Source organism: Epinephelus fuscoguttatus, linkage group LG8 (assembly GCF_011397635.1).
Source record: "Epinephelus fuscoguttatus linkage group LG8, E.fuscoguttatus.final_Chr_v1".
In the NCBI taxonomy this organism is placed as follows: domain Eukaryota; kingdom Metazoa; phylum Chordata; class Actinopteri; order Perciformes; family Serranidae; genus Epinephelus; species Epinephelus fuscoguttatus.
The window spans coordinates 30,512,114-30,528,828 of NC_064759.1; the positions used below are offsets into that span (position 1 = coordinate 30,512,114).

Genomic DNA, 16,715 nt, shown 5'->3' on the forward strand with positions numbered 1-16,715 from the left:
ATTTTGTCTTTGTGGAGTGGAGTTTACTAAGTGATTAGTAAAATTTATATAAAAATATTTGATTTACATTAGCAGGCAGAAATACTGTGACACACATCAAAATGATTATTGGGATGTGGTTGTTTGAACAAAAGGCAAAAAAATCCAAAATATAGGAAAATAACGTGATGGAAGTCAAAGCTTGAGCTACACTTGTCACCGCTCTTCTCTCCGGCGCGCTGTGTGAAGAGAATCAAACGCACCCAGCGGCAGTGTCATGTGGTTAGTCATGAGGAAGTAAACAGGGAAGAGAAGACATAAAAAGGCAAGTCTTTTCTCCACAGTCCAACACTGTTAAAATTTACGGCTATTTAAATAACATCACCAAGACGCAAAAAGTCAGTTTACCACCATATGTTCGCATCTTTCATTGCGCTGTCGTTCGCAGCATCAAGACTAACCGCAGTAGCTAACCGGCTACATGCTAACGTTAGCATGACCATGTAACAACTAACGTTACGCCTCGAATACTTCTGTTTAACCAAACAAGTCAGTTAAAAGCTGAATGAGTGTTTTCAGTGTGTTTTGACGTGTCTCTAAGAAACCTGGAACCTATGAAACACTAGGGTGTTAAAAGTAGACGTCATTGGACTAACGTTCAACAGAGTGAAAATGAGTGCAATGTATTAAAAAGCTTACCGCACTGTACTTCCGGTGAGAAAACCTCCGTTGTCATGCAAACTGCTTTGATAGTGCTATACCTTTGTTGAGTAAAGGTAATGCTAATTTTATACGGTATAACGTAAAGCCATAGGGAGAACCAGGACCAGTCAGGATGGAGCCAGGCATTCATTATCTTGCACAAGGGTGGATGAAACTAATTTGTCTACTTGAGAAAATACAAGCCTGGAAGTGAATTATTTGTTGTTTTAAATTTCCTCTTTGTCTGGACTATTCAAACATTCATTTTGCTGCAAACACACAGGGTCAAGGTGTCACTGTTCTGTGCATCCTCTTCCTCCTCTTCCTCCAGCCGCTATGGTGGACTTCCTGGCGGAGAACAATCTGTGTGGCCAGGCCATCCTCAGGATAGTCTCCAGAGGAAATGCCATCATTGCTGAGCTTCTGCGCCTCTCTGACTTCATCCCTGCAGTTTTCAGGCTGAAGGACAAGAGTGACCAGCAGAAATATGGAGACATCATTTGTGACTTTAGCTACTTCAAGGTACGGGTTTGATCGGGGCAGGTAGTTAAAGCTTAACATACAAGTGCTGTGGCTATATAAGTGCATACACATTTTGTAGACTTGAGGAAACTAGGCACATGATGCATGCTCATTGTGATGCAGTCAATATTTAAGACGTTATTTATATATTTCGAAATTGGAGGTGGGGATCATTTTGCTTTAGTTGTAATAGCTGCATAATACCAGCACTGGTTTTGCAGGGCAGCCGTAGGTTTTTCCCAGAGATGAGGACATTAACAAACATTTTAACTCTGCTTTCTTATTTGAAAAGCTGTTCAAGGATGTCCCATTTGTCAGGAGGTGTGCACACCTTTTCATAAAGACATGAGTGCCGACTGACTATCAAGATGTTGCTTCTTTGCCAGGGCCCAGAGTATTACGAGGGGAAGCTGGAAGCCAAACCTGAGCTTCAGGACCTGGATGAAGAGTTCAGGGAGAACAACATTGAAATTCTGTCGAGGTTCTATCTGGCTTTTGAGAGTGTCCACAAATATATAGTGGATCTTAACAGGTAAGACAGGATTGGGCTACTTAGTTTCTTTTCCAGTTCACATTGAGTTCAGTGGATTTAAGAGCAAAAGTTCCTCAGAATACGAAAATGTGTTTTGAGCCGTCCTGTTGAAAGAAACAACAAAAACACAGTCTGTGACATTAATTCACCCTCCCTTGTTTTTCTCCTGTTTTAAATTGCAAAACATGATGCAGAATATATTACAAAAACTGCTCTCTCCTTTCTTTAGATATTTAGATGACCTACATGAGGGTGTTTATATTCAGCAGACCCTGGAGACTGTGCTTCTAAATGAGGATGGGAAGCAGCTTTTAGTAAGTAACACAAATGCAAATCAGTTTTAATTTTATAACATTACAAGAACAAGCTGACATTATCTCGTCTGCTCATCTCTTTGTGATGAGTTCACAACAGAATTAATAAAACAAACTGAAAAGACACTCCAGAAGTTAATCGTATATGTTTTCTTTTCCCACCCAGTGCGAGGCTCTCTACCTTTATGGAGTCATGTTGCTGGTTATTGACCAAAAGATTGAAGGGGAGGTCAGAGAGAGGATGCTCGTTTCCTACTATAGATACAGGTGCACTTGTGACTCACACACTCTCACATACACATTCATGACATTGTCTCGCTGACTCACATCCTCAGTGTGCTCAGTTCATTTGTTAATAGTGATGTTCGCTCACAGCAAGGTTGAGTCACTCACTTGACTCATGTGTGCATTTGCTTGAAACATTAGAGGGAACATTAGAGTTGGTGTACCTGATCCCTTTTTATCTCTTGGTTTTAGCCTCTCAGTTGCAATATCATGCCTTTATTTAAATGTGCTTGAACTCTTCACCTTTCAGTGTATCAAGTGTTATCTTACATCCAAAATATTGTTTTCTGTATAAATATAAGGCTTACATGTTCATATTTGTGTGACATATGAACATCTTGATAATCAGTAGATTTACATCAATTATGTTAACTGCAATGCCAGATGTACAGACAATACACACAGAAACATGCTGAATTGAACTGCATTTGACATTACTGATTATTGGCAAAATGATTTAGTAATCTTGCTTGAATAACTAGTGATATAGTAAGAAATAACATGTAACTTTTGTCCACACTAGCTCCATTCTTTAAAATGTTCCCCTGTTTTTTCCTCAGCGCTGCCCGCTCATCAGCAGACTCCAACCTGGATGACATCTGTAAGCTCCTGCGCAGCACCGGCTACTCCAGTCAGCCTGGAGCAAAACGGCCTTCCAACTACCCAGAGAGCTACTTCCACAGAGTTCCCATCAGTAACACCTTTATTAGCATGGTCATTGGGAGGCTGCGCTCTGACGACATATACAACCAAGTGAGGAACATTTGAAGCATCATTTTCAACTTTTTGTAAAACCTACCAAATACAGTTTCCTTTGTCATAGATTTTATGGGACTGTTACAACTTGAGTGGCTATAGATTGTGTCAAATCACATTTCTCTTCCCGTCTACCAGGTGTCTGCATACCCTCTACCAGAGCATCGTAGCACAGCTCTGGCCAACCAGGCAGCCATGCTGTATGTCTGCCTCTACTTCAGCCCCTCCATACTGCACACCCAGCAGGCCAAGATGAGAGAGATAGTGGACAAGTACTTCCCTGACAACTGGGTGAGACATTTGTTGTGTGAAAGGATTTATCACTAGACATCCTGTGGGCTCAGTGTGCACCAGTAATGTCGCGCCAGTAGATCAGAGCGGAATGTCAACAACTTTTTGAAATGCTACGGCATTTACAAAGTTGTCTTGCTTTGTCTCAGTTTTTATTGTTTTTATTGGAGGGGTATTTACTGAAGTGTTTGTGTTGTCTGTCTGCAGGTAATCAGCATCTACATGGGGATCACAGTAAACCTGGTGGAGGCTTGGGAACCATACAAAGCTGCCAAGACTGCTCTCAACTACACCCTTGACTCTGCTAACATCAAAGAGCAGGTATTAAAAATTTTGGATTAGCTTCAATGTCACACAGACTTCAGTGTTGCCAATTTACAGTCCTTTAGTGTGGCACTCTATTGTATGCAGGTACTGATAACTGTGTCTGCAGAATTTGCAAGTCACCCAGTGTGACTGTGCAGAATCTAAATGGAAACACTAATCAAATCAATGACTTTAGAAAGACATTTTTAAACTTGTCTTGAAAAGTTTGTTAAAAGATAGTGAATGTGCGTGAGCTCATATTGAAGTACAGATATTAACGAAGATGCAGTGTCATAGTCATGAAGAAGTCTGCACCCATAGCACGAGGAGGCAACCAGTCCTTGTTTCATATGTCATCTACTAGTCTCTATATACAGACTCTACATTCAGTGAATGTAGAGTCTGTAGGCAAACTCCGGAGATCTTGCCTCTGGAAAAAGAGCGGAAGAGACCCGGTTTCTGGTGCTAGGCTGTTTGTAGTCCGCGTGATATTGATCAATCACGTTTGAGCCAGCTGCAGTTGTTGCCAGGTTAAACACTCCGTGCGGTGAACTAACGAGGTGGAACATAATTGGCGTCACTGCAAACTCTGAATCCATCGCAATGGTTCAGCATATTTAAATGGAAGTCGGAAATGGAAATTCGCCTCCTCAAACCGGAATGCCAAAAAATCGGGGGTCTGCCCCCAGAGGCTGTATCGCCGTCTGCCGGAAGTCAGAGGCTGAATCCAGCTGGGTTCCGAGAATGGTCATCTACAGACATTGCTATGCATCTTAAAGACCACTGATGGGAGTGATTGACTTTTTTTATCTTCCAAGATGAAAAACTTAACTTTAATCATGTCTCCCAACCAACACCACCTCTGTCACTGTGTGTTTAGGCCACTCGATATGCAGCTAGCATGGAGGGCCTGAGGCCTCAGGTGCAGCAGCTGCTGAAGGAAGGTTTCCTCAGGGAGGAGATCATTCTGGACAACATTCCCAAACTACTCAACTGTCTGAGGGACTGCAACGTCGCTATCCGCTGGCTGATGCTGCACTCCGCAGAGTCAGGTGGGAACACTGAGCAGATTTTTTGTCATAAGGAACACAATGTAGCTTGGAGAAGAAAAGATTATGTCTCCTGTGATGTTTAATTTACCTCAGAATAACTCTAAGTGGGTCAAGTTAATAAATAGTAAGATGCTGATGTTTTATTTTCTTTAAGCAGCCTGAATTTTACTTTTTACCATTTCTAGTAGGGTTCCTGCAGATCCTTAGAAAGTCTTAAAAGGCATTAAATTTATTAATATACACATAAGACCTTAATTAGTCCAAAATTACTTCAGTTAATTTTTCAAAATTTGACACATGGGAAATTGAATTTTATGATTTTTTTTTGTTGAAGTTGCATTGCAAAATCTCATTGCTAACACTGCTAACATCTATTTCTTTGTAAATAATTTACCGAATTTAGCTTCTTGCATCTACGTCAGGCAGATCAGGATAGGAGAATCAACAACACTCATATTTTGTTTATGGCAGGGATTCTCTGAGCAGATGATCTACTGTCTGCTAGCCCACTGTCACTGTACCCTGGACAACATGGGGTAGTACAGATTCAACCAAAATTCACTATCATACAGGATTTCACAGCATGGCTGAAACCAGTGTAATGCACTGCAGACAAGGCTCCATGTATTTTTTGCAAAAGGTGTTTCAAACTCATGATGGTTAGGACACACAAAATTGGCAAAAAACTTGCCAAACTCGTTTTATGCTACAATAAGAACTTGGGCAAAATTTTCCCTAACCCCCCTTAATTTTGGTTATTGTAAAATAGTTCTTACATTTCATTCGAAGTAGTCTTGAATAAAGTCTCTAAAAGTCTTAAATCTAACATGCCTCAAGCTGCAGAAAGCATGTCTAGTTAGTGTGAGATGGAAAGTTCCTATAGCACATTGCTCCAGACTTTTAAATTTGTGGAAATATGATGTAGATAAAAATGCAGTTTGCTCAAATTGGTTATTTTCTTGCAGCCTATGATCCAAATAACAAGCGCCTGCGTCAGATTAAGGACCAAGTTCTTAACGACTCCAAGTACAATGCCAAGATCCTGTTCCAGCTGCTGCTCGACACTGCTCAGTTTGAGTTCACACTCAAAGAGGTGAGTGTCTCTTATTAAAACTCCACAATGTGAATGATGACAGGGAAACATGGAAAAACAGGGAGTCAAGAGCAAATTGTTATTAATATTATGGGAGATGTTAAACAAAGGAGAGTGGACCCTGGGATGGTAAGCTGCCTCCAAACATGCTGAGCTCTCTGAAAAAATTAATGCCAGAACAATTCCAAAGTGACCGCACCAACTGTGTTTCTCCTCAGGTATGTCCGCTCTGTTGTCTATTAGCATAGACAGCATATGGCTAGCCAGTCTATCATTAGGAGAGGACACAAATTTAATGTTCTCATTACACATCTCATCTGACTAATCCCTCCACATCGACTCAGCGTCTGTGCCGTCCCCCTTCCAGATGTTCAAGCAGATGCTGTCAGAGAAGCAGATCAAATGGGAGAGCTTTAAGAAGGAGGGATCAGAGAGAATGACTGAACTGGCCGAAGTCTTCTCCGGCGTCAAACCTCTTACCAGGGTGGAGAAAAACGGTGAGTTACACCGTTCGGATGGGTAAGGTGAAAGGATTACACACACAGCAAAGAAATGGTCCTGACGAAAGGAACCTCAGCCATACAGCGTTTCATGCTCTGAATGTCATGGATTATTTCAGTGTTGGAGCACAAATGCTTAAATGAGTTTAAGCTTGAAGCTGTGCAAAGAAAAATGTTGAGGCAGGGAAACATAGTGGAAAAACTGCATCAAAGACACACATGCAGCGAGAGGCGGATTAAATTTACATCAGTCATACTTACTTCTGTAGCCGCAACTCCGGCTCTAATGGAGAGACCATTTTTCTTAACCACTTGTGAAAAATACTTTGATAACATTCTTTCTCCACTTGTACCACATATATCTATATTCCTCCTCACAGAGAACTTACAGGCCTGGTTCAGAGAAATCTCAAAGCAGATTGAGTCTTTGAACTATGAGGACTCCACGGCTGCTGGGAGGAAGACAGTTCAGCTCATACAGGCTCTTGTTGAGGTGAGCGAGATAAAGACGTTTCACTTGGGATTTACATTTTCACATTAAACTGACAGAGTTGATTTGCTAAAACTTAATTGGAGCCTTTTGACCTTGTAATTTGAATTTAATAACGTTATTTGAATAATATTGTATTATTTTTAGGTTGATTGCCTGAGCTTCGTGCGTATAGATCATAAGTGAATCCATAACACGTAATGGAAATGTCTTGTTGGCTCGGTGGATTGTAGGGGGTTGCCCTTTTTTTCTCCTGTCTGTCCTGCCACAGTCTTTTGTACAATAAGAAGTGGGACAAATATGATTTCACAAAAATTTCACTGGGTTATGTTTATGTGTACAGTCATTGATAAGTGTTTGGACAATTAGCTCGTCCATGGGCACAGGGTACGTCTCCTGAGCCAGCACTTGATTTTCCTCAAGAGCCAGTGGAGAGTTATTATTTTAAACATTGGGAAAATAAGACTGCCAGGCGAGTGCCTACGATTCCCTGGATACAGATATGTGATTTGTTTGGTCTTCAGGTCCAGGAGTTCCACCAGTTGGAGTCCAACCTGCAGGTGTGTCAGTTCCTGGCTGACACCAGGAAGTTTCTGCACCAAATGATCCGTACCATCAATATCAAAGAAGAGGTCCTTATTACTATGCAGATAGTTGGAGACCTGTCCTACGCGTGGCAGATAATTGACAGGTACTTACTTACTAATGAATATTAAAGCCATAAATAAATACTACCCAAGAAGAAGATGGTAATGCAAACTTGAATACACCGAAAATAAATATTTGATAAATCAGCCGCTTAAGTAACAAAGTTTTTGGAATATTTTTGTTTTGTTTTTTTTCATTGTAATTCACATTATTTTCTGTTAAAAGCTTCTCAGTAGCGTGGAGATAGTGACAGATTTGCCTTTCACATTGTCAGCCAAAAACAGTGAGTCAGTCTGCTTAGCTTTTTATACAAACCATCAAGAAGACCACAGTGCTGCAGTTGTTTCAACTTTTATTTAACGCTGTTGTGTTTTTGTTTTGTCTCTACAGCAGAATTTATCCGTTTGTTTTTCTTTCTTATCTTTTGTTCTGCAGCTTCACATTAATCATGCAGGAGAGCATCAGAGTCAACCCGTCCATGGTCACCAAACTGAGAGCCACATTTCTGAAGGTGAGGAGGACTGTGTGTGCATTTTCACTCAAAGACAAAATAGTAATATAATGAAAAAAAATTAAAAAATTCCCATAATATGTTGTTACTTGTGATGTTAAAGCTTCTATGAAATGGCTAGCGGAGTTCTAATTGATTTCCTGTACAAACAGTAAGCTAGGGAGGGAGTTGTCACAGATATTGACTGGGATTTATAGTAGCCAATCACGCTGAATGTACGTTATGCCTTCTTGCCACATTTCAGATTGACAGTAGCTATAGCTCAACATGGAGAACAGCCATGGGGACAGCCTGCTCTCTGTTGTCGAGGGCTTACATTTCCTGCGCCTGCGGATATTAACAATAAATTGGACAGGGATGAAATGGAAGAGAAGTGTTCTGGAGTGAGGCCAATACATGTTCGAGGCGAGATCGGAAGCCGGCAGTGCTGTTAATGAAGGAGAGAGCGTTTAATTGGATGCAAAATGAGTATATGCCCCTGAGTGCAGGATCAGTCATTAACATTTGTTAGTGTTTTCCAGGAAATAACAAACTCTAAAATAACATTAAGAATACCTACTTTTTTTAATCATTGTTGGGCAAGATACTGGTGTATAGGAAACGATTAGTGCAAGACATATGGTGACAAAAACATGGGAACTTTAAAAGAATTCTTTTGTTGGTGTGTTTGTGTGAGCAGCTGGCATCTGCATTGGACCTTCCGTTGCTGCGAATCAACCAGGCCAACAGCGCTGACCTGCTGAGCGTTTCACAGTTCTACTCTGGAGAGTTGGTGGCTTATGTCAGAAAGGTACAATACATTAAAGTCATGTTTTTACATATGATATTACAAAATAGCTCCTGCATGTGAAGGTATTTATCACAGAGGGCATAGTCTTTGACACTTCCTGTGGCACTCACAAATGAACATGGTTTCACAACTTTAACAAATGAGCTCTGCATGCTGTAAATTATTGTTGGTAGCTGCAGTAACACCTGCAGCCATGATTAATGTTTCTACAGCCATCTGTTTGGCAAATTTACCCCGAAACAGCTACTTAGTGGATGTGTACCTTAAGATGCTATTACCTTCTGGTTTCATCAGCCACATGCCATGTTACATTATGCTGGAGGATTTGCTCCTACTAGCTGTACACACGATTTTTCATCTACAGCATGGTGTACCATCTGCTTTTGAAGACTAATCTCAACTCTTCTGTCTTTAAAAAAAACCCCTCAAAGTTTACTAGGGTATTAGATTCATTTGGTGCTCAGTTTGGGTATTTTATCCTCTTGCTTCCAGGTGCTGCAGATCATCCCAGAGAGCATGTTCACCTCTTTGGCCAAGATCATCAAGCTGCAGATCCATGACATCATGGAGGTGCCAACGCGGCTAGATAAGGACAAGCTAAAGGACTACTCCCAGCTCGGGGCTCGCTATGAAGTAAAACAGCTGTTGTCTTAACAATGTGCATGTAGCTCCTGGACTGTTGTTCAGACTGTCAGTAAAGAAATGAAAATAATTAGATATTAGATAGAAAGAGAGGCCTCAAGTTGTGCTATTTAGACATCAACTTGTCTTTTGTATGTGAGTCTGAGGCAATCATCCTTGCTGCCATTTCTAAACGTTTCTTTCAAACTAACTTGCAGCTTTTTGTGTGAATATAAATGAGAAAATAAGTGTCAGGGACTTACTTTAAATGCGTTAATCAGAATTTGTTAGCCTGGTATTGAAAATGTGTCAAATGTGTCAAATGCCTCGAAATCAAACGTGTTTAACTCTTGAAAAGAATGTCAAATCAAATTTAAAAACTTAAAACAAAACAGCATCACACATTCCTCTACATGCAGTTCAAGTACAGTGTCCACTGGCATTCATCTGACTGATTTAATTTATAGCGACAGTTGGTAACTTTTATAAATGTAACTTTTTGTCATATCTGCTGAAACTGCTTAGTTGCATCTTTACACATGAACAAAAACAACCAATGAGGAGAGGCAAGGAGTTTCTAACACGGCTGTCAATCATGTCAGTCACTGTTAATGAACTGCAGTCAAACTGTCAGACTAGGCAGTGCTGATCAAATATGAATCAAGATTTTGTTTCTGCATTGCCTGTTTCTGGCCTCAAATGTTTTCAGAAACATATTTTAGTTGAAAAGCTGTAAAATCAGTTGGTTTATTTGGTTGGCAGTGCTTGGTGCTTCGTTTGACTGTGTCCAACATGGCAGTCGGGTCACAAACTTTCTGATTTTACAGCTAAACAGTACACTAAAATATGTTTCTAAAAGCGTTTGAGATTCACTGAATTCTGTCATTTGTGTGCCTAAACATCCTTCTTTCTCATGTGATTACAGGTGGCTAAACTCACCCACGACATCTCCATTTTCACTGAGGGGATCCTGATGATGAAGACCACTCTAGTTGGGATCATTAAGGTAGACAATGTGATGGTTATTTGGACTTGTTGAGAAGTTTAAGACTTTTACTTTTAGCATCATGATAGATTGTTAAAACTTGCTTCTGTTCCAACAAGCAGAAAGGGATATGGTGTCTCCGTCAGCCACAGTGCAGTTCAAGATTAAGTAGCTGTAGTGGATTTGACTTTGCTAACACACTGTGATGCATTAGGTGGATCCTAAGCAGCTTCTGGAGGATGGCATCAGGAAGGAGCTGGTGAAGAGGGTTGCTTATGCTCTACACAAAGGATTGATCTTCAACCCCAAGGCTAAGGTCAGACTTCAGATCTGCTGTCTGTTGATCACTAAATATTTTTATGTGTATATTTAAAGGTGCTATATCAAGTTTGTGACATATACAGTACAGGCCAAAAGTTTGGACACACCTTCTCATTCAATGCGTTTTCTTTATTTTCATGACTATTTACATTGTAGATTCTCACTGAAGGCATCAAAACTATGAATGAACACGTGGAGTTATGTACTTAACAAAAAAAGGTGAAATAACTGAAAACATGTTTTATATTCTAGTTTCTTCAAAATAGCCACCCTTTGCTCTGATTACTGCTTTGCACACTCTTGGCATTCTCTCCATGAGCTTCAAGAGGTAGTCACCTGAAATGGTTTTCCAACAGTCTTGAAGAAGTTCCCAGAGGTGTTTAGCACTTGTTGGCCCCTTTGCCTTCACTCTGCGGTCCAGCTCACCCCAAACCATCTCGATTGGGTTCAGGTCCGGTGACTGTGAAGGCCAGGTCATCTGCCGCAGCACTCCATCACTCTCCTTCTTGGTCAAATAGCCCTTACACAGCCTGGAGGTGTGTTTGGGGTCATTGTCCTGTTGAAAAATAAATGATCGTCCAACTAAACGCAAACCGGATGGGATGGCATGTCGCTGCAGGATGCTGTGGTAGCCATGCTGGTTCAGTGTGCCTTCAATTTTGAATAAATCCCCAACAGTGTCACCAGCAAAACACCCCCACACCATCACACCTCCTCCTCCATGCTTCACAGTGGGAACCAGGCATGTGGAATCCATCCGTTCACCTTTTCTGTGCCTCACAAAGACACGGCGGTTGGAACCAAAGATCTCAAATTTGGACTCATCAGACCAAAGCACAGATTTCCACTGGTCTAATGTCCATTCCTTGTGTTTCTTGGCCCAAACAAATCTCTTCTGCTTGTTGCCTCTCCTTAGCAGTGGTTTCCTAGCAGCTATTTGACCATGAAGGCCTGATTCGCGCAGTCTCCTCTTAACAGTTGTTCTAGAGATGGGTCTGCTGCTAGAACTCTGTGTGGCATTCATCTGGTCTCTGATCTGAGCTGCTGTTAACTTGCGATTTCTGAGGCTGGTGATTCGGATGAACTTATCTTCAGAAGCAGAGGTGACTCTTGGTCTTCCTTTCCTGGGTCGGTCCTCATGTGTGCCAGTTTCGTTGTAGCGCTTGATGGTTTTTGCGACTCCACTTGAGGACACATTTAAAGTTTTTGCAATTTTCCGGACTGACTGACCTTCATTTCTTAAAGTAATGATGGCCACTCGTTTTTCTTTAGTTAGCTGATTGGTTCTTGCCATAATATGAATTTTAACAGTTGTCCAATAGGGCTGTCGGCTGTGTATTAACCTGACTTCTGCACAGCACAACTGATGGTCCCAACCCCATTGATAAAGCAAGAAATTCCACTAATTAACCCTGATAAGGCACACCTGTGAAGTGGAAACCATTTCAGGTGACTACCTCTTGAAGCTCATGGAGAGAATGCCAAAAGTGTGCAAAGCAGTAATCAGAGCAAAGGGTGGCTATTTTGAAGAAACTAGAATATAAAACATGTTTTCAGTTATTTCACCTTTTTTTGTTAAGTACATAACTCCACGTGTTCATTCATAGTTTTGATGCCTTCAGTGAGAATCTACAATGTAAATAGTCATGAAAATAAAGAAAACGCATTGAATGAGAAGGTGTGTCCAAACTTTTGGCCTGTACTGTATATGTGTCACATCAAATCACTAACACAGGACAAAAAACGTTAACAATTTACAATCACAGGTTTTGCTCAGAATACAGCATAGAAAATATTTTCAACGGCTCCTTATAATGTATTAAAAAAGTACCAATGTCCTTGTGATATCTTGCCCTGTGAGAAGTGAAAGCAGTGAAAAAATTAAAACAAGATCTTCTGCTCTCTCAGCCAAGTGAGTTGATGCCCAAGTTGAAGGATATGGCAGCCACCATGGATGGGTTCTACAGGTCGTTTGAGTACATCCAGGACTATGTCAGCATATATGGCCTTAAAATCTGGCAGGAGGAGGTGTCCCGTATCATCAACTACAATGTGGAACAGGAATGCAACAGCTTCCTCAGGGCCAAGGTCAGGCTTAACACAGCAGCATGCTTTTTACAGTTTCTTATCACATCCCCAAATAGTGCACTAGCATCACTTCATCCCTCTGTAATCAGTAAGAAATGCTCTGGTAGCTCTGGTCTGTTTGTCTGTAACAGGAGTTGATTGAGTGGCTATTTCCTTGCTTCCAATCAGATCCAGGACTGGCAGAGTGTGCACCAGTCCACCCACATCCCCATCCCAAAGTTTCCCTCCGTGGACGAGTCTGCCACCTTCATCGGTCGTCTCTGCAGAGAGATTCTCCGGATCACTGATCCCAAGTATGTCTCCTCAAATATAACAGTGAAACTGAAATAGAAAAGTTAATGAAAGGAATACTTTACACCCCAAAATGATCATTTGTATAACAGTTACTCGCCCTGTGTTATTAGAGTCTGTGAAGAAAACTGTTTTTCTTGCGTGCCTCCAGTGAATGAAGAATCCAGAAACTGAAAAAATTCTTGATGAATTGACGTCAGATAAATGTGTCTATCAACAGCAAAACTATATGAAAACATCCTTTTACAAATTGACACAGCTCATGCAGTATAATCCAAGTCTCATTTATCCAGTTGGATGCTCAGAACTTTCTAAACTGACAGCTCTTTTGGATGGGAAACTTAACGGAAAGTGAAAATTAGCTATGCTCACTTCAAAGCCAGACTCCACTGACAACAACAGTCATTTTACCAAGCACACCAGAGCTGCTGATCTACCACTGCCTCGATCAGTAGTTTGTTTGTGTCATTGTGTGATTATGGTGATTCCAAATTAACCCTTTAAACAAAGTCACACAATAACACAAACAAACTAAAAGAATTATTCCTCCAAGTATTTACTTGATCAGAAAAACTAGGCTTTAATCTGAAGATGGAGATTAAATCTTTGGTCATATCTGTAGATGCTGAATCGTATAGTCTCCAAAAGCTCTCCCTGACAAACATTTGTCCTTCCTACAGAGTAACATGCTATATCGACCAGATGAACACCTGGTACGACCTGAGGAGCCACCAGGAGGTCACCAACAACAGGCTGTTCTCTGAGATCCAGAACACCCTCGGTACATTTGGCCTCAATGGACTAGACCGCCTGCTCTGCTTCATGATTGTCAAGGAACTGCAGGTAATTAGTATTCAAAAAAAAGGTCTCAAGCTGTGCAACAAAACTACCAAAAGGCTCTTTATTGGTGACAAAAAGTAATGAATCCAGGTGTGTAAGGGCTTTAATGGTATCTTCAGTGCTCAGAGTATGCATACATGAATATATTTGCATATATAAGAACCGGTTTTTCCCGTTAGAACTTCCTGATATTGCTTCAGAGGACCATCCTGAAGGACAAAGCTGTGGTGGATGTTTTCAAAGCCATGCTGGGTGCTGTCAACCCAGTCCAAGGCATTGTGGGTAGGTTTTCATTTAGGACATCCCACAACTTGCCAGGATCATTTTTTCCCTTGAGAAGAGTCAATTTTTCCTTTTTTTTGTGCAACAGGTAATGCCAGCAAAGTGTATGCCAGCGCTGTGGCAAAAACCCAGAAGATCTGGGGTGCATACCTGGAGGCCATTATGAAGGTACTGGTCCATGATATTTTCTAATGTTGTCAATAGAAAATAGTTATTGATAACTTAAGTTTAGTTGTTTATAGGTTATGTTATCTTTGAGGATGAAGCATGAGCTCAAATTGTGTTTACAATCTTTAATGACCCCCTCCATCCTGTATTTTCATGCCACTCCATCTGCCATCTGCCAGTACCAATAAAGACATGATGCTGCAAAAATAATGTTAAATAAATGTGTGTGTTGTAGGTTGGTCAGATGCAGATTCTCAGGCAGCAGATTGCTAATGAGCTGAACTACTCCTGCAAGTTTGACTCCAAACACCTGGCTGCTGCCCTGGAAAACCTCAACAAGTCAGTCAAGTCTTTTTCTCAAGTTTCTCCACTTCAGAGAACACAGAACCACCGTGCTAATATTTCTGTAGTTGTGCTGATAAATGAGTATTGCTCCAGTTAAAACTTTCCTTCAAACTCCTTTATTCATTTACCATATTTCAACTCCTGTTGCACCCTTGCCAGGTCTTTGCTGGCAGACATTGAAGCTCACTACCAGGATCCATCACTGCCCTACCCTAAAGAGGACAACACTCTCCTGTATGACATCACTGCTCACCTGGAGGCTGCCGGCATTCACAACCCACTCAACAAGGTGATTACTGTTTGACCATTAATAATTGAATTTCAGAAACCACCACAAACTGAAGCCAGTGTCACCCGTGTTTATTGTCTGCACTCTCTGTCTGGTTTCTGTTTTGTGTGGTTGTGCACTGCAGAACGCTCTGACCATATGTCTTCCGTTTTTGATTCTCACAGATCTACATCACCACAAAGCGCCTACCTTACTTCCCCATCATCAACTTCCTGTTTGTTATCGCCCAGCTGCCTAAACTTCAGTACAGCAAAAACCAAGGCAAGTTGTTTTCAGTTTACTGTAGTTCAGCTTTTATGGCACTGTGGTTAATGAATTATTGAGTTGCACAATCATGAATGTAACAGGTCAAATCAGTGTGCCCACATGGCAAAACACCCATTACAGGCTGCTCTATCTCTTACAGTTTACATGTAGTTTTTAATTGGGCATTGTGAGTACACCAGATTCTTGGTGTAATAGTGAGACATTACATGGTGGATGTTTTGCGAGGCTTGGTATGAAAGGCTGCATCCACATGTAAATGAATACATGACTAATGTAATATGTTTACCCAGGAATGACCTGCAGGAAAGCCACAGATCCAGTTGACTGGCCTCCGCTAGTTCTCGGCATGCTCACCCTGCTCAAGCAGTTTCACTCGAGATACACGCATCAGTTCTTGGCTCTCATTGGTCAGTTCATCCGCTCTATCATGGACCAGTGCACAAGGTAACAAAACGGACTCGAGTAACACTTCTTTCTTTGTAACTTTAAGTTAAGATTTCTGTTTTTGATTGCTTGAGCAGGATAAATGTATAAAATGTCTCCTGTTATGGGTTTATTTACTCATGTTTGAGTTTTCGTTTGACCTCATCACAGTCAGAGGATCCCTGATATGCCTTCTGATGTGGTGGGAGCTCTGATGTTCCTGGAAGACTATGTGAAGTACACAAAACTGTCACGCAAGGTACGATAACTTTGACGCTAGTAGTGCTGCCAGTAATATTTACAAATGTGGCAAATGATGGTATGCTTAGCAACTGTATTGTTATACAGCAATATGCAATAAATTTCAGCTGTAACAAATGGTAAATCTTACAGCACCATGCCCTGAATGAGACACGACTTTAAACATTTCTAAAGCAGTATTTTTTGCATTTTTACTGTTTGTGCTGTGGGATAGTAACATGTTTATTCCTTGTTTTCTCTTCTTTTTCTATTCTTAAGGTGGCCGAAGCCCATGTGCCCAGTTTCATTTTTGACGAGTTCAGAACAATACTGTGAAGATCTGGAGAAGTGTTTCATCAGAAAGTTATGCTTTTGTTGCCTTAGGCTCTTTTTCACTGCAGACATTTTAACTTGTCATAGTATGAAAAGCACAGTTGTAACTAATAATATTAACAATGGCTCTGTCAAAGCTTTTACTGCGCCATGGCAGTGCAACAGTGAGCAAATCATGCACAATACCGGGACCCTGAAACTGAAGGGAGTTTGGCCTTCAGTGATTTTAATAATTACACCAGTGCTTCGGTCACCAACATAAAAAAAAGCCTATTAAGTTGTTGACTTACACATTTCAATGACCATTAATGTCTTAATGCACTAATAATAGATTGTACATAAATATAGATTTTAAGTAGCAAATGACTTAACTTGCCAACTTTGTGTATTGTCACTTTGTGCCATTTTCGAACACAGTTAATAAATAAATAAGAATATTTGTAATATTGGT

At 40.8% G+C, this 16,715-nt stretch overlaps 1 protein-coding gene across 2 annotated transcripts; it reads left to right on the forward strand.

Annotated features, from left to right (window-relative positions):
- Positions 1 to 241: 241 nt before the first annotated feature.
- On the forward strand, positions 242 to 16,710 carry washc5 (WASH complex subunit 5). 2 transcript variants are annotated; one of them, XM_049584466.1, is made up of 29 exons: positions 242 to 304; positions 1,013 to 1,203; positions 1,590 to 1,735; positions 1,965 to 2,049; positions 2,216 to 2,316; positions 2,895 to 3,087; positions 3,229 to 3,381; positions 3,589 to 3,702; positions 4,568 to 4,739; positions 5,705 to 5,832; positions 6,200 to 6,329; positions 6,713 to 6,825; positions 7,347 to 7,513; positions 7,906 to 7,981; positions 8,661 to 8,771; positions 9,264 to 9,404; positions 10,318 to 10,398; positions 10,592 to 10,693; positions 12,607 to 12,786; positions 12,955 to 13,079; positions 13,758 to 13,920; positions 14,097 to 14,199; positions 14,288 to 14,367; positions 14,603 to 14,706; positions 14,872 to 15,001; positions 15,166 to 15,262; positions 15,559 to 15,712; positions 15,863 to 15,950; positions 16,211 to 16,710. In XM_049584466.1, exons 2-29 carry the CDS (start codon positions 1,018 to 1,020, stop codon positions 16,265 to 16,267), a joined length of 3,480 nt encoding a protein of 1,159 aa, XP_049440423.1. In that variant the 5' UTR covers positions 242 to 304; positions 1,013 to 1,017; the 3' UTR covers positions 16,268 to 16,710. The 2 variants fall into 2 exon arrangements, with proteins under 2 accessions (XP_049440423.1, XP_049440425.1); XM_049584468.1 differs by having other exon boundaries at positions 257 to 304; positions 965 to 1,203.
- Positions 16,711 to 16,715: the final 5 nt, after the last annotated feature.